We start from the raw sequence: 24,929 nt of genomic DNA, 5'->3' as shown, positions 1-24,929 counted from the left end.
GCGTTAGCACGCAAACTCCATGAAAGAGTTTGGCACTCGGGAGATGATGACAGCTACGAGTCTGACTCCTACCATGGTAACCCCTTTGCAAATCTTTTTGAAATGGAATCTTGAGGTGTCCAGATGATGAGAGTCAGGAACCGATGGAGATTTACGGTGTCCTGTCCTCTGATGGAGCCTGCCCGCTTTTCTTTCTGTTAATTGTTATTTTTTTTAAATGTTGAATGCTTGTTCTTTGTGCAACTATTTGTGTCGACCTCACTGAATTTCTTGATACAGTTTATTCTTTCGGCCTCACACCAAAGTTCTTGATGCAGCCATAATTACTCGTCTGACGCCACATGGCAGTTAGTGAAACAAGTTTGTCTGGAATCCATATCGTTACAAATTCGTACAGCTCTTGAAAGGTCACTCAGGCAGTGGAGTAACGGCACTGATCCCCACCCTGCCTGGGGACCCCCTATACATTTGGTCAGCCAAGTTCGGGTAGTGGAGCAACGGCACTGATCACCGCCCTACCCGGGGATCCCACCCATTCTTGCCCTGCCGCGGACTACCTGGTTTCAAAACTCTTTTTCTGGGTTTTTATTCGAGTCCTGTGGATTAAAGAATGCTCTTTGCCACTACTTTTGCCCTTCCCGGCAACCCTTCGGTTGCTATTTCCCCACATTCTATTTACATGAAAGAAACACTTGGTTGGAAAAACAAGTTTGCAGTGGACAGACAAATTGTCCACCCACTCAGCTCATCGACCACAGGCTGCGGGAGTGCTTGCGCTGTGACACAGAATGTTTTTGGGATGTCTTTTCTCCACAAATGGTTGTTTAAAAAAAAATGAGGGAGGTCACATATGGTGACGATTATAATGGGAAAATTGACGCTCAGGATACATAGACGGAAATACGAGATGTTAAACAACACGATGATAACAGACACTAAGCTTGTTCCCTTAGATAGATACGAAGACACTCGACGGTGAAGGAAAACCAAAACAAGATGAAGACGACCCTGATGATCGGCATCATGATCGTCGCTGGAACAGTCCAGTTGCACGTGTTACCCACTTTTACCACCCTCACCACACAGGCCCCGAACAAGACCACCCAACACAACACCCCCAACCCGGACACTACACTGCGCACACACCCAGCCACTGATGCCCCCACATGGTGTGAGAACCTCATCAAGTGGAATTCACTGTCCTACACAGTGGAAGCCTTACTAGTAATAACCAAATTGTACAGTGTAATTCAGACAATTAGATTGCAGAAATGGAGAGGGAGAGCCTCCCGCCCCCCAGTATATACATTTAGAGCCCCTTTCCTCAGACTCCAGCAAACCCCACACTCCTTCTGAACTTTTTTTCTTTAATAAATTCCGCGGTTGTTGTTTTTGTTAATAAAGTTTATTTTCTGTGTATGTAAATGTCAATGATAGGAAGAAATGTGTTGCTGCTATCGGATATTTTTTGTATTGTAAGATAAGTTCTTTGATTGTAAATAGCAGCATGAGTGTAGTCTAGTTAGAGACAGGTAGAAGTTCCCCTTTTACTGAATGTTAAATGGCCCCCTAGAAATTCTTAGACAGGTGTTGTTTAGGGAAATTAGGGAAATGTTTTTGGACCCATAGGACATAGTACCTGTCCTTGGTTAAGGGTACCCGGCATCCCAAGAGAATAAAGAAGACCCAGTAGGGTGATCCTTCACACTTCGCGTTGAGGATCAAGAGGACGGAGTGTAACCATCTGGGATGGCCACTTCCAACTAGGTACAGAACAACTCGCAAAGACTGATGGGTAAAATGGACAAGCCAAGAATCAGGCAGGCTCAGAGCCAGAAATGCATATTTGTCAGCAAAGTCCAGACGGCATTGAAACTCCATCCCATTAGCATGTCAATCAGGCTGATTAGCAGTTGATGGCCCATCTCCTCCAAAACAAAGGACTGGTACTCGAGCAACCGGGACAGTCCCAGACATTTCGGCCACTCCCTGTCCAAGGGAAACGCAAACAACGGGGTCAATGACCACTTGGGACATGCCCAGCCATCCGGATCCCCGCCACTTATTGGCTAAGGAATCGAACAGAGTGATCAGGGATCACCCAATTAGTAAGGCCCAAATCGAAGGACCGCCCAAAAGAGTGTGAAAACCCCCCAGTATAAAGGAAGAGTTTGCCATATGTTCGCTCTCTTTTGGCCTTGGTACCCCGGTCATGGCCATCGCCAACTGCAGCAACACCAGATGCAAGTTCGAGTTCAACGCCCACTACCAGACGGATGAGCCCAGCTGAGCAGCAGTTACCACTTCGAACCCAAGAGATCCAGAATTGAACAGCGGCCACTGTTTCCTGACCTAAACCGGGTGCTCGAAGTTAAGTACAGGTTGTCTTAGTAATAGGTGTAGTTGACTCGTAGTGTTTATGTTTCATGACTGGTTGTATGTAAATAAAGTACCCTTGACCTTGAACTAACTAACTGGTGTTTGGCTCTTTGATTGATAGCCGGTTGAAACTTGTGGTGGTATCATTCAATACCTGGCGACTCAAAGCATTCGGACATAGACAATATAGAAAGAAGGCAAATTCACTGATTGCCCTAATTGGAACAGAGCCACAGAAAAGACCTAGTAGGAGAGAAAACGCACAACACCTCCACCTGCAACAATCATAGGTTCACACCAGTGCTGACTGACGCCACCTTTAAAAAGTGGGGACAGGACGGAGGGACACTGACATTTAGGGACCTATATACAGACGGCAGGATCGCAACACTGGACAAACTGACGGAGAAATTCCAGCTAGCCAGGGGGAACGAGCTAAGGTACCTGCAACTCAAAAACTTCCTATGAAAGGAGACAAGGACATACCACAACCGCCACCATAGACACTACTGGAAGAGTTACTGGACGCAAACATCCAAGATAAAGGAAACTGTAGCGACATGTCTTCACAACTGATCGAAAGAGATGACACTGTACTGCACGCAACAGGAAAGAAATGGGAGGAAGACCTGGGGATTGAAATAGGGTGGGGACTCTGGAATGAAGCAGTGCATAGGGTCAACTCCACCTCCACGTGCGCAAGGCTCAACCGGACGCAACCAGAAGTGGTACATAGAGACCACTTAACAAGAACCCGAATGAGCAGGTTCTTCCCGGAGGTGGAGGACAGATGTGAGCGGTGCCAAGGAGGCCCGGCGAACCACGCCCACATGTTCTGGTCGTACCCCAGACTTGATGGTTACTGGACAGTGTTCTTTGTGGCAATGTCCAAAGTGGTGGGGATGAGGGTGGAGTCATGCCCGCAAGTGGCGGTCGTCGGGGTATCAGACCAGCCAGATCTATTTATGGGGAGGAGGACGGACGCCCCTGCCTTTGCCTCCCTGATTGCCCGCAGTAGAACCCTGTTTGGCTGGCGGTCAGCAGCACCATCCAAAGCTGCAGACTGGCTGACCGACCTCTCAGAATCTCTCCAAATGGAGAAAATGTAATTCTCCATCCGAGGGTCAGACCACGGCTTCCACAGAACTTGGGAGCCATTCACCCAACTTTTCTGGGACCTGTTTGTGGCCAACGAACAAGCAGAAGAATAGCCAGGTAGCCAAGAATCAGGGGAAAGTAGCCAAGGCGTGAGATGGATGGAAAGACCCGGGGGGGGGGGGGGGGGGGGAAGAGGGGGGGGAGAGAACAGCTGAACCTAAGAGAAAAGAAAGGTGAACCACAAACGAAGAGGGGGCAGAAGGGGGGGGGGGGGGGAAAGAGGGAAGAAGGAGGAGACAGGGAACAATAGAGGGGAACCAGAGAGGGAGGGGAGGCGAGGGAATGAAAGCCGGAAGGAGAGCAAGGGAAATGACAACAAACTCGGCAGATAAAGTAACAGAGAGCAAGAAAATACGGAAGAAAGACGGAACAAACAGCTGAAGTGGAGATGAACGCGCAATAACAATGGCAGTGAAAACCATCAGGGAGAAGCAAGTAACAACACCAACACCAGATCAATTCTCATATTGCCCTCTCTTTATTGGACGTAACCAATGTAATTGTTTCTCTGGCATCCAAATGTCTATATATCTCCCCAGTTTCCCCCCCCCCCCCCACCCCCACTAACATGTGCCTACTTATTTGTTAAACGTAATATTGCTAACTGTAGAGAGTTGCTGTTTTTGAGATGTTGTACAATATCCTACCAGTTCTTTTTTTTAAATATATATTTCAATCTGTGTACATAACTGTAAATATACTATGCTCAAAAACCCAATAAAAAACATTTATTAAAAAAAATCATTGCTTATGCATATCATCACATCCCCTTTCCTTAAGAAATGTAAACTATTTATATACCTTAGTTCAATGTACTATACAATACACATGCTATGCCTAATTATTTTGATCAGTCAAATATTTACAGTCCATCACAAATTCAATCTGTCTGGCTTTATTTTTTTTAATAAAAGAGTACCCAATTATTTTTTCCAATTAAGGGGCAATTTAGCCTACTTTGCACATCTTTGGGTTGTGGGGGGAGACCCACGCAGACACAGGGAGAATGTACAAACTCCTCATGGACAGTGACCTGGGGCCTGGATCGAACCTGGGTCTCAGTGCCATAGGCAGCAGTGCTAGACACCCTATCGCCTTCTTCTTTGTCTTGTCGACCTTCTAAGCATTGGTTGAAATTGTGAACTGGCTTGATTTTCATTTATTGTTACATATGATTCATGTTGTTTTTCTTTAATTTGTGCAATTCAAACTGGTCCGGCTCTGCATGCGGAGGTGTTTCTTCTTCAACTGTCCTTGGATGCTTACAATATCATCTTGTGGTTCCATAACAAAAGGTTGCTGGAGCTTCAGCAAAGCTCTCCTGTTTCTCCTTAAGACTGTCTCGTCAATGGTGATTATTATATATGAATGAGGACCTGTCTGTTGCAGTACCTTAGCATACTTCAACCATCTGTATCCATCAGGATCTTCTACCCTGACTGTGTCATCTTTTATCAATGGTTGTAGCATTCTTGTGGATTTGTCATAATACCTCTTCTGCCTCCTTTTTTGAAAAATTAGTTTCCACTCTAGTTTGGATTAGAACATACAGTGCAGGAGGAGGCCATTCGGCCCGTCGAGTCTGCACCGACCCACTTAAGCCCTCACTTCCACCCTATCCCTGTAACCCAATAACCCCTCCTAACCATTTGGGACACTCAGGGCAATTTAGCATGGCCAATCCACCTAACCTGCTCGTCATTGGACTGTGGGAGGAAACCGGAGTACCCACGCAGACACAGGGAGAACGTGCATACTCCGCACAGACAGTGACCCAGCTGGGAATCGAACCTGGGACTCTAGCGCTGTGAAGCCACAGTGCTTGCCACTGTGCTACAGTGCTGTCCTTTGTAACGCATGGCAAGGTTGTTCTGAGCTGACTTCCGGTGGCGACCATGGAGGAGTAGGTCGAACATTCGATAGCTCCCGCCTGAAACGGACTTTCGGACCTTTTTTCCCGACTTTTCTCGGACTTTAGGGGATAGATCGGTGTAGTGGACGATATTAAGACGGATTCCCCCTCTGATGTACAGCTAATTGGACTGGAAGTGGCCGTGTGAAAAGACTCAGCCCGGATTGGTGGAGTTGTGGATAGTAAGGAGGGCTGTGGTCGGCTGCAAAGAGACATAGATAGGATGCAGAGCTGGGCTGAGAAGTGGCAGATGGAGTTTAACCCTGAAAAGTGTGAGGTTGTCCATTTTGGAACGACAAATATGAATGCGGAATACAGGGTTAACGGTAGAGTTCTTGGCAATGTGGAGGAGCAGAGAGATCTTGGGGTCTATGTTCATACATCTTTGAAAGTTGCCACTCACGTGAATAGAGCTGTGAAGAAGGCCTATGGTGTGCTCGCGTTCATTAACAGAGGGATTGAATTTAAGAGCCGTGAGGTGATGATGCAGCTGTACAAAACTTTGGTAAGGCCACATTTGGAGTACTGCGTACAGTTCTGGTCGCCTCATTTTAGGAAGGATGTGGAAGCTTTGGAAAAGGTGCAAAGGAGATTTACCAGGATGTTGCCTGGAATGGAGAGTAGGTCTTACGAGGAAAGGTTGAGGGTGCTAGGCCTTTTCTCATTAGAACGGAGAAGGATGAGGGGCGACTTGATAGAGGTTTATAAGATGATCAGGGGAATAGATAGAGTAGACAGTCAGAGACTTCTTCCCCGGGTGGAACAAACCATTACAAGGGGACATAAATTTAAGGTGAAAGGTGGAAGATATAGGAGGGATATCAGAGGTAGGTTCTTTACCTAGAGAGTAGTGGGGGCATGGAATGCACTGCCTGTGGAAGTAGTTGAGTCGGAAACATTAGGGACCTTCAAGCAGCTATTGGATAGGTACATGGATTACGGTAAAATGATATAGTGTAATTTATTTGTTCTTAAGGGCAGCACGGTAGCATTGTGGATAGCACAATTGCTTCACAGCTCCAGGGTCCCAGGTTCGATTCCGGCTTGGGTCACTGTCTGTGCGGAGTCTGCACGTCCTCCCCGTGTCTGCGTGGGTTTCCTCTGGGTGCTCCGGTTTCCTCCCACAGTCCAGGGATGTGCAGGTTAGGTGGACTGGCCATGATAAATTGCCCTTAGTGTCCAAAATTGCCCTTGGTGTTGGGTGGAGGTGTTGAGTTTGGGTAGGGTGCTCTTTCCAAGAGCTGGTGCAGACTCAAAAGGGCCGAATGGCCTCCTTCTGCACTGTAAATTCAATGATAATCTATGATTGATCTAGGACAAAGGTTCAGCACAACATCGTGGGCCGAAGGGCCTGTTGTGTGCTGCATTTTCTATATTCTACTTGGCTAGGGGGCATGAGAGTGGAGCCACGGCCAATGTTTAAAGGGATGTCCCATTGAACATAGAACAGTACAGCACAGAACAAGCCCTTCAGCCCTCGATGTTGTGCCGAGCATTGTGCAAAACCAAGATCCAGCTATCCTACTCACTGTCATTCTGGTGTGCTCCATGTGCCTATCCAATAACCGCTTGAAAGTTCCTAAAGTGTCCGACTCCACTATCACAGCAGGCACACCATTCCACACCCTAACCACTCTCTGAGTAAAGAACCTACCTCGGACATCCCTCCTATATCTCCTACCCTGAACCTTATAGTTATGCTCCCTTGTAACAGCTACATCCACCCGAGGAAATGGGTCTCTGAACGTCCACTCTATCTATCCCCCTCATTATCTTATAAACCTCTATTAAGTCACCTCTCATCCTCCTCCACTCCAAAGAGAAAAGCCCGAGCTCCCTCAACCTTTCCACGTAAGACCTATCCTGGAAAATCTCCTTTGCACCCTTTCCAATGCTTCCACATCCTTCCTATAATGAGGTGGCCAGAACTGCACACAATACTCCAAATATGGTTTCACCAGGGTCATATCCAGTTGCAGCATAACCCCGCGGCTCTTAAACTAAAGCCCCCTGTTAATAAACGCTAACACACTATAGGCCTTCTTCAGATACATCTTAGATACATCTTAAATGACGCTATCGTGCCCGCCTCTACCACCTCCGCCGGCAATGCGTTCCAGGCACCCACCACCCTCTGCGTAAAGAATTTTCCACGCCCATCTCCCTTAAACTTTCCCCCTCTCACCTTGAACCCCTAGTAATTGAGTTCCTCACTCTGGGAAAAACCTTCTTGCTATCCACCCTGTCTATACCTCTCATGATTTTGTAGACCTCAACCTCCATCTTTCTAATGAAAATAATCCTAATCTACTCAACCTCTCTTCATAGCTAGCACCCTCCATACCAGGCAACATCCTCGTGAACCTCCTGTGCACCTTCTCCAAAGTATCCACATCCTTTTGGTAATGTGGCGACCAGAACTGTACGCAGTATTCCAAATGTGGCTGAACCAAAGTCTTATGCAACTGTAACATGACCTGCCAACTCTTGTACTCAATACCCCTTCCGATGAAGGAAAGCATGCCGTATGCCTTCTTGACCACTCTATCGACCTGCGCAGCCACCTTCAGGGTACAATGGACCTGAACACCCAAATCTCTCTGTCCTTCAATTTTCCCCAGGGCTTTTTCATTTACCGTATAGTTCGCTCTTGAATTGGATCTTCCAAAATGCATCACCTCACATTTGCCCGGATTGAACTCCATCTGCCATTTCTCCGCCCAACTCTCCAATCACACCATATTCTGCTGTATTCTCTGACACTCCCCTTCGCTATCTGCTACTCCACCAATCTTAGTGTCATCTTCAAACTTGCTAATCAGACCACCTATACCTTCCTCCAGATCATTTATGTATATCACAAACAACAGTGGTCCCAGCACGGATCCCTGTGGAACACAACTGGTCACAGTTCTCCATTTTGAGAAACTCCCTTCCATCATTACTCTCTGTCTCCTGTTGCCCAGCCAGTTCTTTATCCATCTAGCTAGTATACCCTGGACCCCATGAGACTTCACTTTCTCCATCAGCCTACCATGGGGAACCTTATCAAATGCCTTACTGAAGTCCATGTGTATGATATCTACAGCCCTTCCCTCATCAATCAACTTTGTCACTTCCTCAAAGAATTCTATTAAGTTGGTAGCTGCCCATGGTAGAATAGGAGGTTTGGAGAGGCCAGGCCCCCCACATTCCTCCTTCTCTGTAGGACGCACTTGCGGATCCGAGGGTTCTTCCCGCCCCCCACCACCTCACAAAAACGCCATGACTAATTTATCTACTTTGTGAAGAAGGTCTTGGGGATAAAGATTGGGAGGGATCTGTACAGAAAGCGGAACCTAGGCAGTACATTTGTCTTAATTGTCTTCACTCTCCATGCTCGGAGAGCAAAAATGAGTTCCATTTCCATAGGTCCTTCTTTACCTCTTCCACCAGACTCAACAGGTTTCATTTATGGATCCGTGTCCAGCCGTGGGCTATTTGGATCCCCAGATATTGGAATTTGGTTTGGGTCGGCTTGAACAGCAAGTTCCCCAGCTCTGGTTTCCCCTCCACCGTTCATGGGGAAGATTTTGCTCTTGGTCAAGTTGAGTTTGTAACCTGAGAAGGCTCCAAACTCCCTCAGGGGTTACATTATTCCTCCCATGCTCGCTAGGGGGTTCAAGATTAGAGGAGCAGGTCATCCGCATAGAGTGAGCCTCTGTGCTTCCTTGTCTCCCCCCTGGATGCCTCTCCATCCCATCTCTGATCTGACTATATGAAAGGATAGAATGGACGGTAAGGGCAGTGGTGTAGCTTTGCTGTTTAAGGATGGCATCCGGGCAATAGTAAGGGATGATATTGGTGCTATGGAGGACAAGGTTGAATCAATTTGAGTGGAAATCAGGAATAGTAAGGCGAAAAGGTCACTGATAGGAGTAGTCTATAGGCCACCAAATAGTAACAGGATGGTAGGGCAGGCAATAAGCAAAGAAATAACGGATGCATGTAGAAATGGTACAGCGGTTATCATGGGAGATTTTAATCTGCATATCGATTGGTTTAACCAGGTTGGTAAAGGCAGCCTTGAGGAGGAGTTTATAGAATGTGCCCGGGATAATTTCCTGGAACAGTATGTAATGGAACCTACAAGGGAACAAGCGGTCCTAGATCTGGTCCTGTGTAATGAGGCAGGATTGATTAATGATCTCATAGTTCGGGATCCTCTTGGAAGGAGCGACCACAATATGGTGGAATTTAAAATACAGTTGGAGGATGACAAGGTAAAATCAAACACGAGTGTTTTGTGCTTAAACAAAGGCGATTACAATGGGATGAGAGAAGAACTAGCTAAGGTAGACTGGGAGCAAAGACTTCATGGTGAAGCAGTTGAGGAACAGTGGAGAACCTTCCGAGCGATCTTTCACAGTGTTCAGAAAAGGTTCATACCAACAAAAAAGAAAGACGGTAGAAAGGGGAAAATCGACCGTGGATATCTAAGGAGGTGAGGGAGAGTATCAAATTGAAGGAAAAAACATACAAAGTGGCAAAAATTAGTGGGAGACTAGAGGACTGGGAAGTCTTTAGGGGACAACAGAAAGCTACTAAAAAAGCCATAAAGAAGAGTAAGGTAGACTATGAAAGTAAACTGGCTCAGAACATAAAAGCAGAAAGTAAAAGCTTCTACAAATATATAAGACAAAAAAGAGTGGCTAAGGTAAATATTGGTCCTTTGGAAGATGAGAAGGGAGATTTAATAATAGGAGACGGGGAAATGGCTGAGGAGCTGAATAGGTTTTTTGGGTCAGTCTTCACAGTGGAAGACACAAATAACATGCCAGTGGCTGATGGAAATAAGGATATGATAGGTGAGGACCTTGAGATGATTGTAATCACTAAGGAGGCATTAAGCTAAAGGGGCTAAAGGTAGACAAGTCTCCTGGCCCTGATGGGATGCATCCCAGAGTGTTAAAAGAGATGGCTAGGGAAATTGTAAACGCACTAGTGACAATATATCAAAATTCTCTAGACTCTGGGGTGGTCCCAGAGGATTGGAAAGCAGCAAACGTGACACCACTATTTAAAAAAGGAGGTCGGCAGAAAGCGGGTAATTATAGGCCGGTAAGCTTAACTTCGGTTGTAGGGAAAATGCTGGAATCTATCATTAAGGAGGAAATAGCGGGGCACCTGGAGGGAAATTGTCCCATTGGGCAGACGCAGCATGTGTTCACAAAGGGTAGGTCGTGTCTGACTAATTTGGTAGAATTGTTTGAGGACATTACCAGTGCAGTAGATAACGGGGAGCCAATCGATGTGGTATATCTGGATTTCCAGAAAGCTTTTGACAAGGTGCCACACAAAAGGTTGCTGCATAAAATAAAGATGCATGGCATTGAGGGTAAAGTGGTAGCATGGGTAGAGGATTGGTTAACTAACAGAAAGCAGAGAGTGGGGATAAATGGGTGTTTCTCTGGTTGGCAACCTGTAACTAGTGGGGTCCCTCAAGGATCAATGTTGGGCCCGCAGTTGTTCACAATTTACATAGACGATTTGGAGTTGGGGACCAAGTGCAATGTGTCAAAGTTTGCAGACGACACTAAGATGAGTGGTAAAGCAAAAAGGGCAGAGGATACCGGAAGTCTGCAGAAGGATTTGGATAGGTTAGGTGAATGGGCTAGGGTCTGGCAGATGGAATTCAATGTTGCCAAGTGTGAGGCTATGCATTTTGGGAGGAATAACAGCAGAATGGATTATTATTTAAATGGTAAGATGTTAAAACATGCTGCTGTGCAGAGGGACCTGGGTGTGCTGGTGCACGAGTCGCAAAAGGTTGGTGTGCAGGTGCAACAGGTGATTAAGAAGGCTAATCGAGTTTTGTCTTTCATTGCTCGAGGGATGGAGTTCAAGACTAGGGAGGTTATGCTGCAATTGTATAAGGTGTTGGTGAGGCCACATCTGGAGTAGTGTGTTCAGTTTTGGTCTCCTTACCTGAGAAAGGACATATTGGCACTGGAGGGAGTGCAGAGGAGATTCACTAGGTTGATCCCAGAGTTGAGGGGATTAGATTATGACGAGAGGTTGAGTAGACTGGGACTGTACTCATTGGAGTTTCGAAGGATGCGGGGGGATCTTATTGAGACATATAAAATTATGAAGGGAATAGATAGGATAGATGCGGGCAGGTTGTTTCCACTGGTCGGGGAAAGCAGAACTAGGGGGCATAGCCTCAAAATAAGGGGAGGTAGATTTAGGACGGAGTGTAGGAGGAACTTCTTCACCCAAAGGGTTGTGAATCTCTGGAATTCCTTGCCCAGTGAAGCAGTTGAGGCTCCTTCTTTAAACGTTTTTAAGCAGAAGATAGATGCCTTTCTAAAGAATAAAGGGATTCGGGGATATGGTGTACGGGCCGGAGAGTGGAGCTGAGTCCACAAAGATCAGCCATGATCTCATTGAATGGCGGAGCAGGCTCGAGGGGCCAGATGGCCTACTCCTGTTCCTAGTTCTTATGTTATGAGTGCGATGGCTTGCAGCTCAATTGCCAGGACAACTAGCAGCGGCATAATGGACATCCCTGCCTCGTTCTTCTGTGCAGTCACAAGCATTCAGAGCTGGTGGGAGTGTACACTCGCCATGGGAGTGCTGTACAGTGGTTTCACCCATGAATTCAGCCCTGGCTCAAACCCAAATTGTTCCAGTACCCCCATGAGGTATCTCCGTTGAATGGCTTCTCTGCCATAATCACTTTCAGCAGGCGTCTGATGATAACGCCGTCTTTAATCAATACTCCTGCCACCCCCACCAATTCTTTTTTTCCTATCTTGTCTATCCTAAATACCTTGTACCCAGGAATATTGAACGCTCAGTGCTGCCCTTCATTGAGCCAGGTCTCTGTTATGTAGAGCAATAATATAATTCCATTTGTCAATCTGTGCCTATAGTTCCCAATCTATTAATCATACTCCACACTTTCACACATGTGCACATTGACCCTGATTTAGGATATTTTATTTTCCACCTTACTCTGACCCCATCTAATGATTACTATGATCTACTCTAATTCTACCAAACTCTCCAAGCGTGCCATTCATCTTGTCTGCCAGCATCTGTGGAGAGAAAATGGAGCTAACGTTTGGAGTCTGGATGACTCTTTGTCAAAGCTGGGAGGGTTTGGGTTTCGGCCAGCTATGACAAACTGTCATCCAGATTCAAAACGTTCGCTCCATTCTCTCTCCACAGATGCTGTCAGACCTGCTGAGATTGTCCAATACTTTTTGTTTTTGTTTCAGATTCCAGCATTCATAGTAGTTATGCCATTTACCTTGATACGTCCTTCTTATCAGTTAATCATTCTCCACTCCCCACTGCCAGTTTCTCTTCTCTCCTCTCTGAATTTGTTTAGCACAGTGGGCTAAACAGCTAGTTTGTGCTGCAGAACAAGGCCAACAGCGCAGGTTCAATTCCCGTACTGGCCGACTAGGGCCGACGAGGGGCTTTTCACAGTAACTTCATTGAAGCCTACTTGTGACAATAAGCGATTATTATTTTGCCTCATAGAACATAGAACAGCAGGTTCCCATCCGCCAGTCAATCTCGTTTAAAGCTTTCCCAACAGCGCAAGCAAACTTCCATTATAGCTGATTCAAACTGCACCTCCTCCCAGCTGGGAGCTGTTTCCAGCAGGTCTTCCATACGCAGCAAATCCAAAGCTCTCAAAACCTTTCCTTAAAGCCTTGCATCTATGATGAATCCATTGTCCTCAGCACTTCGTGAACTTAACTTTTCCAAAATATAAAAATCTTTCATGTTTTCCTATGACTGGTCGAATAAAATTGAATAACTTTTCTTTGTTTACAAGGAATAGCCTTGTGTTCCCCTTTGAAATTCCGCTGAAACAACAGGACCTGGGGTACCTCAAAGAACAAAGAACAATACAGCACAGGAATAGGCCCTTCGGCCCTCCAAGCCTGTACCGGTCATGAGCCAACCTTGGCCAAAACCCTGAGCACTTCCTTGTGCCGTATCCCTCTATACCCATCCTATCCATGTATTTGTCAAGATGCCTTTAATGTATCTGCTTCCACAACCTCCCCTGGCAATGCTTTCCAGACACTCATCATCCTCTGTGTAAAAACCTGCCTCACCCAACTTCTCAACACTTTGCCCCATGGACCTTAAACCTATACCCCCTGGTGACTGACCCCTCCACCCTGGGAAAGAATGCCTGCCCATCCACTCTATCCATGCACCTCATAATCTTGTCTACCTCTATCAGGTCACTCCTCAACCTCTGCCTTTCTAATGAAAACAGTCCAAGTCTATTCAGCCTCTCCACATAGCTAACACCCTCCAGACCAGGCAGCATCCTGGGAAACCTCCTCTGCACCCTCTCCAAAGCCTCCACATCTTTCTGGTAGTATGGTAACCAGAATTGTGCGCGATATTCCAATTGCGGCCTTACCAAGGTTGCATTCAACTGTAGCATGACTTGCCAGTTTTTATACTCAATGCCCTGCCCAATGAAGGCAAGCATTCCATGCTTTCTTGACTACCTTGTCCACTTGTGTTGCCACTTTCAAAGATCTGTGGACCTGCACGCCCAGATCTCTCTGACTTGCTATATTCCTAATCGTTTTGCCATTTACAGTATATTTCCCCTCTATGTTAGACCTACCAAAATGCATTATCTCACATTTGTCTGGATTAAACTCCATTTGCCATTTCTCTGCCCAATTCTCCAACCTATCTATGTCCTGCTGTATCCTCTGACAATCCTCAACACTATCTGCCACGCCACCAACCTTGGTGCCATCTGCGAACTTACTAACTAGACCAGCTACATTTTCCTCCAAATCGTTTATGTATACTACAAACAAGAGAGGCCCCAGCACAGATCCCTGTGGAACACCACTAGTCACCACATTCCATTCAGAAAAACACCCTTCTACTGTTACCCTTTGCCTTCTGTGACCAAGCCAGTTCTGTATCCATCTTACCACCTCACCTCTGATCTTGTGTGACTTCACCTTTTGTAACAGTTGACTTCATCGTTTGTACCAGTAATCCAAATTGCTAAATCTAGCCTATTTACTTTTAAACCACTGGACCAGGAAAGTCTCCTTAAAAATGCAGCGAGCATCATTGTTCCCTCAATTCTTCCAGGCAAAAAATCTCTATTAATCTTTTTCCAACTTAATTTAATTCATTTATACAGACACACACAGGCACAAACACACCATAAGACCATAAGATATAGGAGCAGAATAGGGCCATTCAGCCCATCAAGTCTGCTCTGCCATTCGATCATGGCTGAGATGTTCCTCATCCCCATTCTCCTGCATTCTCCCGGTAATCCTTGATCCCCTTATTAATCAAGAACCTATCTATCTATTTCTTAAAGACACAAAATGACCTGACCTCCATAGCCTTGTGTGACAATGAGTTCCACAGATTTGCCACCCTCTGGCTGAAGAGCTTCCTCATCATAGAATCATAGAAGTTTCCAGCATGGAAACAGGCCCTTCGGCCCAACCAGTCCATGCCGCCCAGTTTTTACCATTAAGCTAGTCCCAGTTGCCCGCACTTGGCCCATAACCCTCTATACCCATCTTACCCATGTAACTATCTAAATGCTTTTGAAAAGACACAATTGTACCCGCCTCTACTACTACCTCTGGCAGCACATTCCAGACACTCACTACCCTCTGAGTGAAGAAATTGCCCCTCTGGGCCCTTTTGAATCTCTCGCCTCTCACCTTAAACCTATGCCCTCTAGTTTTAGACTCCCCTACTTTTGGGAAAAGATGTTGACTATCATCTTAGTTTTAAAGGATCATTCCTTCAGTCTGAGGCTGTGTCCTCGGGTTCTAGTCTCTCCTATCAGTGGAAACATCTTCGCCACATCCACTTTATATAGCCCTCTCAATATTCTCGAAGTTATCATCGTTATCAGAGAATTTACAGTGCAGAAGGAGGACATTTAGCCTATCTAGTCTACACCGGCCCGTGAAAGAGCTTCACACCCACAACTCCACCATATCTACGTAACCCAGCAACCCCACCTAACTATTGGACACTACGAGGCAATTTAGTGTGACCAAACCACCTAACCTGCACATCTTTCAACAGCGGTAGGAAACTGGAACACCCGGAGGAAACCGACGCAGACATGGGGGGAATGTGCAGGTTCCGCACAGACAGTGACCCAAGCCGGGAATCAGACCCAAAGGATTCATTTTGAACCTATTAATGGGCTAGACACTGGATTCTCAAATCCGCCGTGATTCTTCGGCCCTCTGGGCCGGAATTCATGTGAGCGCGGATAGGTACAAGTATTTGCGAGCGCGACCCAGGCCTGCTGGATCTCGTGGTGGGCCAAGGGGGTAACTATTTAAGGTAGTTGTCACCAAAGTCCATCGGAGAGCCCTCCCCCCACCCGAGAGAAAAACATGGAGGCACTGGGGATCAGAGTCAGGTTTCAGTTTTAGGAGGTCGGGAACTAAAGTCCTCAAGGAAGGAAATTTCCTGTCCTTACCTGGTCTGGCCTTGTGGGCAGCACGGTAGCATTGTGGATAGCACAATTGCTTCACAGCTCCAGGGTCCCAGGTTCGATTCCGGCTTGGGTCACTGTCTGTGCGGAGTCTGCACATCCTCCACGTGTGTGCGTGGGTTTCCTCCGGGTGCTCCAGTTTCCTCCCACACTCCAAAGATGTGCAGGTAGGTGGATTAGCCATGATAAATTGCCCATAATGTCCAAAATTGCCCTTAGTGTTGGGTGGGGTTACTGGGTTATGAGGATAGGGTGGACGTGTTAACCTTGGGTAGGGTGCTCTTTCCAAGAGCCGGTGCAGACTCGATGGGCCAAATGGCCTCCTTCTGCACTGTAAATTCTATGATAATCTATTACATATGACTCCAGATCCACAGCAATGTGGCTGACTCTTAAATGTTCCCTCAAGGACAATTAGGGATGGGCAATAATTGCTGGCTCACCCAGTGACGCCCATTTCCAATCAAAGAATTTTTATAAACAGGTCTGACTCATTTTCCAAGCCCGAGGCAGAAATCTGGTCTATGATTCCAAAGATGGGAGATGGTTTGTGTGGAGCTTGATTACTGGTATAGCTCTGTTAGCCCAAACAGCCTGCTTCTGGTGCTGCAAATTATAAGTAGTTCTTTGTAACAATTAATAAAAATGTATAAACTATAATGATAATATGAAATTACCTGGATTTGTTAAATTGTTTGAACATAGAAAATGTGCAGTTTCTGGGATGCTGTTTATAGTTTCAGCAAGTTTGATGGCAAGGTAGGTCCGGCCAAGTTCAAATTTATTCACAAGGTAAGGACCATAAAGGTTACATAAAGTCTGAGACAAAGGTACACGGAGTAGGTCCTGAATTGCCTGTAGATTGAGAAATAAAATGATTTAGCAGAACAGCAACATGACAAATCCATGTATAATCCTTCCTAGGCCAAGGTGTGTCTTTTTATTCATATATATGTTGGGCAAAGAAATGAGGGATATAGTTAGTGGCAGGATATACCTGCAAACTTTGACACATTTGCATTCAATAGCATTCATTTGACATCAGTTGCTCTCAAAAGCAATCATTTAGCTATCATTTAACATTGCAAACAATGTAACTGACATCAATATCATCAATTGCCCCAACTGTATCAAACATTGGTTCGGCCACAGCAAGAGTATTATGTACAGTTCTGGAATCAACATTACAGAAGGGATGTGATCACATTGGGAAAGGGTGCAGAGGAGAGTTACCAGGATGTTGTCTGGGCTGGAGAATTTTAGCTATGAAGAGAGATTGGATAGCCTGGGGTTATTTTCCTTGGAGTAGAGGAGACTTTGGGGGGGGGGGGGGGGGGGGTGGCCGGATTGCGGTGGATCCTCTAGAGCAGCAGCCAGGAAGGCAAGCACAAAGCAAGATGGCGTCGGAAGGTGGCAGTTTAATATGGGGCCCTGACCAACAAGAGTTCCTGCGGCGCTGCGTGGAAGAAGAACTTAAAAAGGAGATGAAGAAGGAGCTGTTGGCCCCGATATTACAGGCGATTGAAGGGCTAAAGGAGGAGCAAAAGACCCAGGAGCAGGAGCTTCGGGTCGTGAAGGCAAAGGCTGCTGAGAATGAGGACGAAATACAGGGTCTGGTGGTGAAGACAGAGATGCACGTGGCACAACACAAAAGGTGTGTGGAAAGGCTGGAGGTGCTGGAAATAATGCGAGGAGGAAGAATTTAAGGATTCTTGGTCTTCCCGAAGGGGCGGACGTCGGGGCATATGTGAGCACGATGCTTCACTCGTTAATGGGATCGGAGGCCCCGACGGGCCCGTTGGAGGTGGAGGGAGCTTATCGAGTTATGGCGCGAAGACCGAGGGCTGGAGAAATTCCTCGAGCCATAGTGGTGAGATTTCTCCGCTATAAGGACAGAGAGATGGTCCTCAGATGGGCAAAGAAAACCCGGAGCAGTAGGTGGGAGAACGCGGTGATCCGCGTATATCAAGATTGGAGTGCGGAGGTGGCGAGAAGGAGGGCAAGCTTTAATCGGGACAAGGCGGTGCTGCACAAAAGGAAGGTTAAATTTGGAATGCTGCAGCTGGCAAGACTGTGGGTCACACATCAAGGGAAACACCACTACTTTGAAACGGCAGAAGAGGCGTGGACATTTATTGTCGAGGAGAAACTGGAATAAGCGGGCTAGAAAAAGAACGTTTGGGACAAAGTGGTGGGGTGATTACGTGGGGTGAAGGGGGGGGAAATGGGGGAAGAGATGATTTCCCAAGTTGTTAATCCTGCGACCCTGTAACTTTTCTCTCTTCCCCATGTCGTGGGGGAGGGAGGATGAGGAGCTGGGGGCGCCAGCCATTGGGGGCGGGGCCAAATGGGAAGCGCGGGCTTTGTTCCCGCGCTATGGTAATCATGGCGGGAACAGGGAAGCAGGAAGGAGGGGGCCTCGCACAGTGGGGGCCGAGGTCACGGGGGGAAGCAGAGGTCGGCCAGAGTTTGCTGACTTCTGGGAGCAACATGGGGGGTGCAATTACGCTAGAAAGGGATCTAGCGGGGGGAGGGGGTTAACTGGGTTGCTGCTGCTGGGGAGAAGGGGGAGCTGGTATGGGGTTGGGTGTTCGGGGCGGGAGGGCGCCGTTAGGGGGAGATACGGCTAAGTGGGAACCGGGTGAGAAGCTGGATTGAAAAAGGAGATGGCTAGTCGACCAGGGGGGGGGGGGGGGGGGGGGGGGGGGGGGGGGGGGGGGGGGGGGGGGGGGGGGGGGCGGTAAAGAGCCCCCCAACCCGGCTGATCACGTGGAATGTGAGAGGGCTAAACGGGCCGATTAAGAGGGCACGGGTACTCGCACACCTAAAAAAGTTTAAGGCAGATGTGGTTATGCTGCAGGAGACGCATCTGGAACTGATAGACCAGGTCAGGCTTCGCAAAGGATGGGTGGGGCAGGTGTTTCATTCGGGGCTAGACGCAAAAAACAGGGGGGGTGGCTATATTAGTGGGAAGGCGGGTAATGTTTGAGGCAAAGACCATAGTGGCGGATAGTGGGGGCAGATACGTGATGGTGAGTGGCAGATTGCAAGGGGAGGCGGTGGTTTTAGTGAACGTATATGCCCCGAACTGGGATGATGCCAATTTTATGAGGCGTATGTTGGGACGCATCCCGGACCTAGAGGCGGGAAAGTTGGTAATGGGGGGAGATTTTAATACGGTGCTGGACCCAGGGCTAGACAGATCGAGGTCCAGGACCAGAAGGAGGCCGGCTGCAGCTAGGGTGCTCAAGGACATTATGGAGCAGATGGGAGGAGTAGACCCCTGGAGATTTAGTAGACCTAGGAGTAAGGAGTTTTCGTTTTTCTCCTATGTCCACAAAGTCTATTCACGGACAGACTTTTTTGTTTTGGGAAGGGCACTGATCCCGAAGGTGACGGGGACGGAGTACACGGCTATAGCCATTTCGGACCATGCTCCACATTGGGTGGACCTAGAGATAGGGGAGGAAAAAGAACAGCACCCACCCTGGAGAATGGACATGGGATTATTAGCAGATGAGGGGGTGTGTTTAAGGGTGAGGGGGTGTATTGAAAGGTACTTGGAACTCAATGACAATGGGGAGGTTCAGGTGGGAGTGGTCTGGGAGGCGTTGAAGGCTGTGGTCAGAGGGGAGCTGATATCTATCAGGGCACACAAAGGAAAGCAGGAGGGTAGGGAAAGGGAGCGGTTGTTGAAAGAACTTTTGAGGGTGGACAGACAATATGCAGAGGCACCGGAGGAGGGACTGTACAGGGAAAGGCAGAGGCTACATGTAGAATTTGACTTGTTGACTACGGGTAATGCAGAGGCACAATGGAGGAAGGCACAGGGTGTACAGTACGAATATGGGGAGAAGGCGAGCAGGTTGCTGGCCCACCAACTGAGGAAAAGGGGAGCAGCGAGGGAGATGGGGGGGGGGTGAGAGATGAGGAGGGAGAGATGGAGCGGGGAGCAGAGAGAGTGAATGGAGTGTTCAAGGCATTTTATGAAAGATTATATGAAGCTCAGCCCCCGGAAGGGAAGGAGAGAATGATGTGCTTTCTGGATCAGCTGGAATTTCCTAAGGTGGAGGAGCAGGAGAGGGCGGGACTGGGAGCACAGATTGAGACGGAGGAAGTAGTGAAAGGGATTGGAAGCATGCAGGCGGGGAAGGCCCCGGGACCAGACGGATTCCCAGTGGAATTCTATAGGAAATATATGGACTTGCTGGCCCCGCTACTGACGAGAGCCTTTAATGAGGCGAGGGAAAGGGGGCAGCTGCCCCCGACTATGTCAAAGGCAACGATATCACTCCTCCTAAAGAAGGAAAAAGACCCGCTGCAATGCGGGTCCTATAGGCCCATTTTCCTCCTGAATGTGGATGCTAAGATTCTGGCCAAGGTAATGGCAACGAGGATAGAGGATTGTGTCCCGGGGGTGGTTAATGAGGACCAAACTGGGTTTGTGAAGGGGAGACAGCTGAACACGAATATACGGAGGCTGCTAGGGGTAATGATGATGCCCCCACCAGAGTGGGAAGCGGAGATCGTGGTGGCGATGGATGCTGAGAAAGCATTTGATAGAGTGGAGTGGGATTATTTGTGGGAGGTGCTGAGAAGATTTGGCTTTGGAGGTGGGTATATCAGATGGGTACAGTTGCTGTATAGGGGCCCGATGGTGAGCGTGGTCACGAATGGACGGGGGTCTGATTATTTTCGGCTCCATAGAGGGACGAGACAGGGATGTCCTCTGTCCCCGTTATTGTTTGCACTGGCGATTGAGCCCCTGGCCATAGCATTGAGGGGTTCCAGGAAGTGGAGGGGAGTACTCGGGAGGAGAAGAACACCGGGTATCTCTGTATGCGGATGATTTGTTGTTGTATGTGGTGGACCCGGCGGAGGGGATGCCAGAGATAATGCGGATACTTGGGGAGTTTGGGGATTTTTCAGGGTATAAATTGAACATGGGGAAAAGTGAGTTGTTCATGGTGCATCCAGGGGAGCAGAGCAGGGAAATAGAGGATTTACCGTTGAGGAAGGTAACAAGGGACTTCCGGTACTTGGGGATCCAGATAGCCAAGAATTGGGGTACATTACACAGGCTTAATTTAACGCGGTTGGTGGAACAGATGGAGGAGGACTTTAAGAGATGGGACATGGTGTCCCTGTCACTGGCAGGTAGGGTGCAGGCGGTTAAAATGGTGGTCCTCCCGAGATTCCTTTTTGTGTTTCAGTGCCTCCCGGTGGTGGTTACGAAGGCTTTTTTCAAGAGAATCGAGAAGAGTATTATGAGTTTTGTGTGGGCCGGGAAGACCCTGAGAGTGAGGAGGGGATTTTTGCAGCGTAGTAGGGACAGGGGGGGGTTGGCACTACTGAGCCTAAACGACTATTACTGGGCCGCCAATGTTTCAATGGTATGTAAGTGGATGGGAGAAGGGGAGGGAGCGGCGTGGAAGAGATTGGAGAGGGCGTCCTGCAGGGGGACTAGCCTACAAGCAATGGTGACGGCACCGTTGCCGTTCTCACCGAAGAAATACACCACAAGCGCGTTGGTGGTGGCTACATTGAAAATTTGGGGGCAGTGGAGACGGCATAGGGGAAAGACAGGAGCCTTGGTGCGGTCCCCGATTAGAAATAATCATAGGTTTGTTCCGGGGAGAATGGATGGGGGATTTGGAGCATGGCAAAGAGCTGGGGTAGTACAATTGAGAGATCTGTTCGTAGATGGGACGTTCTTCTCATCTGGGTGCGCTGATGGAAAAATATGGGTTGCCCCAAGGGAATGCATTTCGGTATATGCAACTGAGGGCTTTCGCGAGGCAACAGGTGAGGGAATTCCCGCAGCTCCCGACGCAGGAGGTGCAGGATAGAGTGATCTCAGAGACATGGGTGGGGGATGGTAAGGTGTCGGACATATATAGGGAAATGAGGGACAAGGGGGAGATCATGGTAGATGAGCTGAAAGGGAAATGGGAAGAAGAGCTGGGGGAGGAGATTGAGGAGGGGCTGTGGGCTGACGCCCTACGTAGGGTAAACTCATCATCCTCGTGTGCCAGGCTAAGCCTGATACAATTCAAGGTTCTACACAGGGCGCATATGACTGGAGCACGGCTCAGTAGATTTTTTGGGGTAGAGGATAGGTGTGGGAGATGCTCGAGAAGCCCAGCGAATCACACCCACATGTTCTGGTCATGCCCGGCACTACAGGGGTTCTGGGTGGGGGTGGCAAAGGTGCTTTCGAAGGTGGTGGGGGTCCGGGTTGAACCAAGCTGGGGGTGGCTATATTCGGGGTTACAGAAGAGCCGGGAGTGCAGGAGGCGAGAGAGGCTGATGTTTTGGCCTTTGCGTCCCTAGTAGCCCGGCGCAGGATATTGTTAATGTGGAAGGAAGCCAAACCCCCGGGTGTGGAGACCTGGATAAACAACATGGCAGGATTTATAAAGTTAGGATGGATCAAGTTCGTATTAAGAGGTTCGGCTCAAGGGTTCACCAGGCGGTGGCAACCGTTCGTCGACTACCTCACAGAAAGATAGAGGGAATGGAAAAGAAGAAGACAACAGCAGCAACCCAGGGGGGAGGGGGGGAGGAACCGGACGGACTCTCAGGGATGTCATTGTATATGTATAGACACTTGTTATAGGTAAGGTATATTGGATTGTTGGATTGTATCTTTGGAGAGTAACTATTTTTGACAAGGCTGTTGCCACTTAGTTTTGTTTTTGTTTATATATTATTTATTTATTTGTTTAAAATTGGCCACGGTTATTTATATTGCTTTGTTGTTGTTCAAAAGAAAAACTATGTACTGTTATGTTTGGCCACAAAATTTTGAATAAAATATATTTTTTTAAAAAGTATTCTAACAAAAATGCTGAGTTTATTTTCCATGGGCTGGATTCTCCGCTGGCGGAATTCTCCGTTGTGCCGGCATTGCACCCTCGCCTGGGGATTTCCCCATGGTGTAGGGCTGTCCACAATGAGAAACTCCATTGGCCTGCTGCCACGATGGAGAATCCCGCTGCCGGCGGGGGCACGCACCAGTTTTCAGGATGGAGAATCCAACCACGTATTTCTGAATTTCCGTAGTTTCAATCATTCCAAAACTGAGCTATCTTTAGAAAAAGCAGACTGTTTTAACCTAAGCCGTAGCAAGCTAGTATTGTGTTTTTCTTTGTAACTTTGCTTAATCTTGCCAGAAACCCCTCCCACCACTCAACACCACCCTGACCAAAGACTGCAGCAGGTTTCTCCCCGACTAACCTGATGTGAGGAAAAACCTCTTCATCCAGAGGATGGTGGGAGTCTGTCTCCTCCTCTACAAACACCTCACTTTTCCCTCCTCTCTCCAGCTTTTGCACCCCCTACCCCCACTTCACTCCACAACTCCTCAGATCCTTCATTACCCTTCCCCTTTCTCTTCCTTCCCACCTTCCCCTCTCTTTGTTCCCCTCTCCTTCTCTCTTCCCCTCTTTCTCTCTCTGTTCCCCCTCCCTCTCCTTCCCCCTCCCTCTGGGAACGACCCAGACTTAGATACGCACCAGTTGATTATGAGTGGAGATTTTAAACATGTGATGGAACCGAGGGTGGACAGGTCGAGCTCCAAGTCAATGGCAAGGTTGCGGATGGCGAAGGAGTTGAGAGGGATAATGAAATGTATGGGAATGATTGATCCATGGAGGTTTAGGAACCCGTGTGAAGGGAGTACTCCTTCTCACACGTGTATAAGGTGAATTTGAGAATTGATTTCTTTATGGTCAGTCGAGCAGTATTGATGGGGGTGGTGGGCGTGGAGTATGCGGGAATTGCGATTTTGTATCAAAGGCCGCATTGGATGGAGGTGAGGCTTAGCTCGGGGCAAGTGCAGAGGCCGGGATGGAGGCTGGATTTGGGTCTTTTGGCAAATAAGGGGTTTTGTGAAAAGATGAGTTTGGCGCTGAATCAGAATGGGGAGGTGTCGGCTGCCACGTTCTGGGAGACGTTGAAGGTGGTGGGCCGAAGGGAGATTATCCCATTCAAGGAGCACAGTGATAGGTGGAGGAGGGAGGAGCATGGATAGTTTCTGGAAGAGATATTCGACATGGATAGAAGAGACTCTGAGACCCCCCTACTGGCAGAGAGGAAGTGGTTACAGGGGCAGTTCAATAGGTTTACGAAGGGAAGGACAGTGGGACAACTATGGAGTGCGAGGGGGGTGCAATGTGAATATGGAGAGAAGGTGATCTTATGCTGGCCCACCAGCTGCAGAGGCAGTCTGCGTCCAGGGAAATTTTAAGAGTGCGAGCAGAGAAGGGGGTTTCTGAGCCAGGGAGGATAAATGAGGTGTTTTGGGGGTATTATGAGAAGAATTACAGGGCCTAGCTGGGTGGAGAGGAAGGAGATATGGGATGAATTTTAGATGGATTGGAGTTTCCAAGGTTAGAGGAAGAGAGGAGGCAGGCGTTGGAGGAGCAGCTGGCTGAGGGTGGTGATTGACAGCATTAGGGGGATGAAGTCGGGGAAGGCTCCGGGGCCAGAAGGCTTTCCGGCAGAGTTATATGAGGCAATTGTGGCAGAGTTGGTACCATATTTGTTAGGGATGTTTAGTGAAGTGTTGAAGAAGGGGAGCTGCCAGAGACACTCACGCAGGCGTCGTTCACGCCAATCCTGAAGGAGAGGAAGGATCCTTTGTAGTGTAGGTTGTATAGGCCCATTTCGTTGTTGAGCACAAACGTGAAAGTGCTGGCTAAGTTCGTAGCGGGGAGGATGGAGGGATGTGTGCCAGGGATGGTCGCAGAGAGTAAAACGGGATTTGCAAAGGGCAGGCAGCTCTCTAGTAACATCAGGAGGCTGCTAAGTGTGGTTTTGATGCTGTCAGTGGGGTGGATGCCAGAGGCTATTGACTCTATGGATGCAGAGAAGGCTTTTGATTGGGCGGAGTTGAGGTATTTATTTGAGATCTTGGGTAGGTTTGAGTTGGGCTGAAGTTAGTGGCGTGGG

General features: G+C 48.0%; 1 protein-coding gene across 2 annotated transcripts in view; it reads right to left on the bottom strand.

The window, feature by feature from the left end:
* LOC140388177 (cilia- and flagella-associated protein 54-like) overlaps positions 1 to 24,929 on the bottom strand; it is a 948,449-nt gene that overhangs the window by 320,179 nt on the left and 603,341 nt on the right. For both annotated transcript variants that reach the window (XM_072471937.1, XM_072471938.1), the window contains one exon: positions 16,652 to 16,829. In XM_072471937.1, the coding sequence (XP_072328038.1) occupies positions 16,652 to 16,829 (178 nt within the window). The remainder of the gene's footprint in view (positions 1 to 16,651; positions 16,830 to 24,929) is intronic.

Source organism: Scyliorhinus torazame, chromosome 13, assembly GCF_047496885.1.
Source record: "Scyliorhinus torazame isolate Kashiwa2021f chromosome 13, sScyTor2.1, whole genome shotgun sequence".
Lineage (NCBI taxonomy): Eukaryota > Metazoa > Chordata > Chondrichthyes > Carcharhiniformes > Scyliorhinidae > Scyliorhinus > Scyliorhinus torazame.
This window is presented reverse-complemented; position numbering and strand designations above follow the sequence as displayed.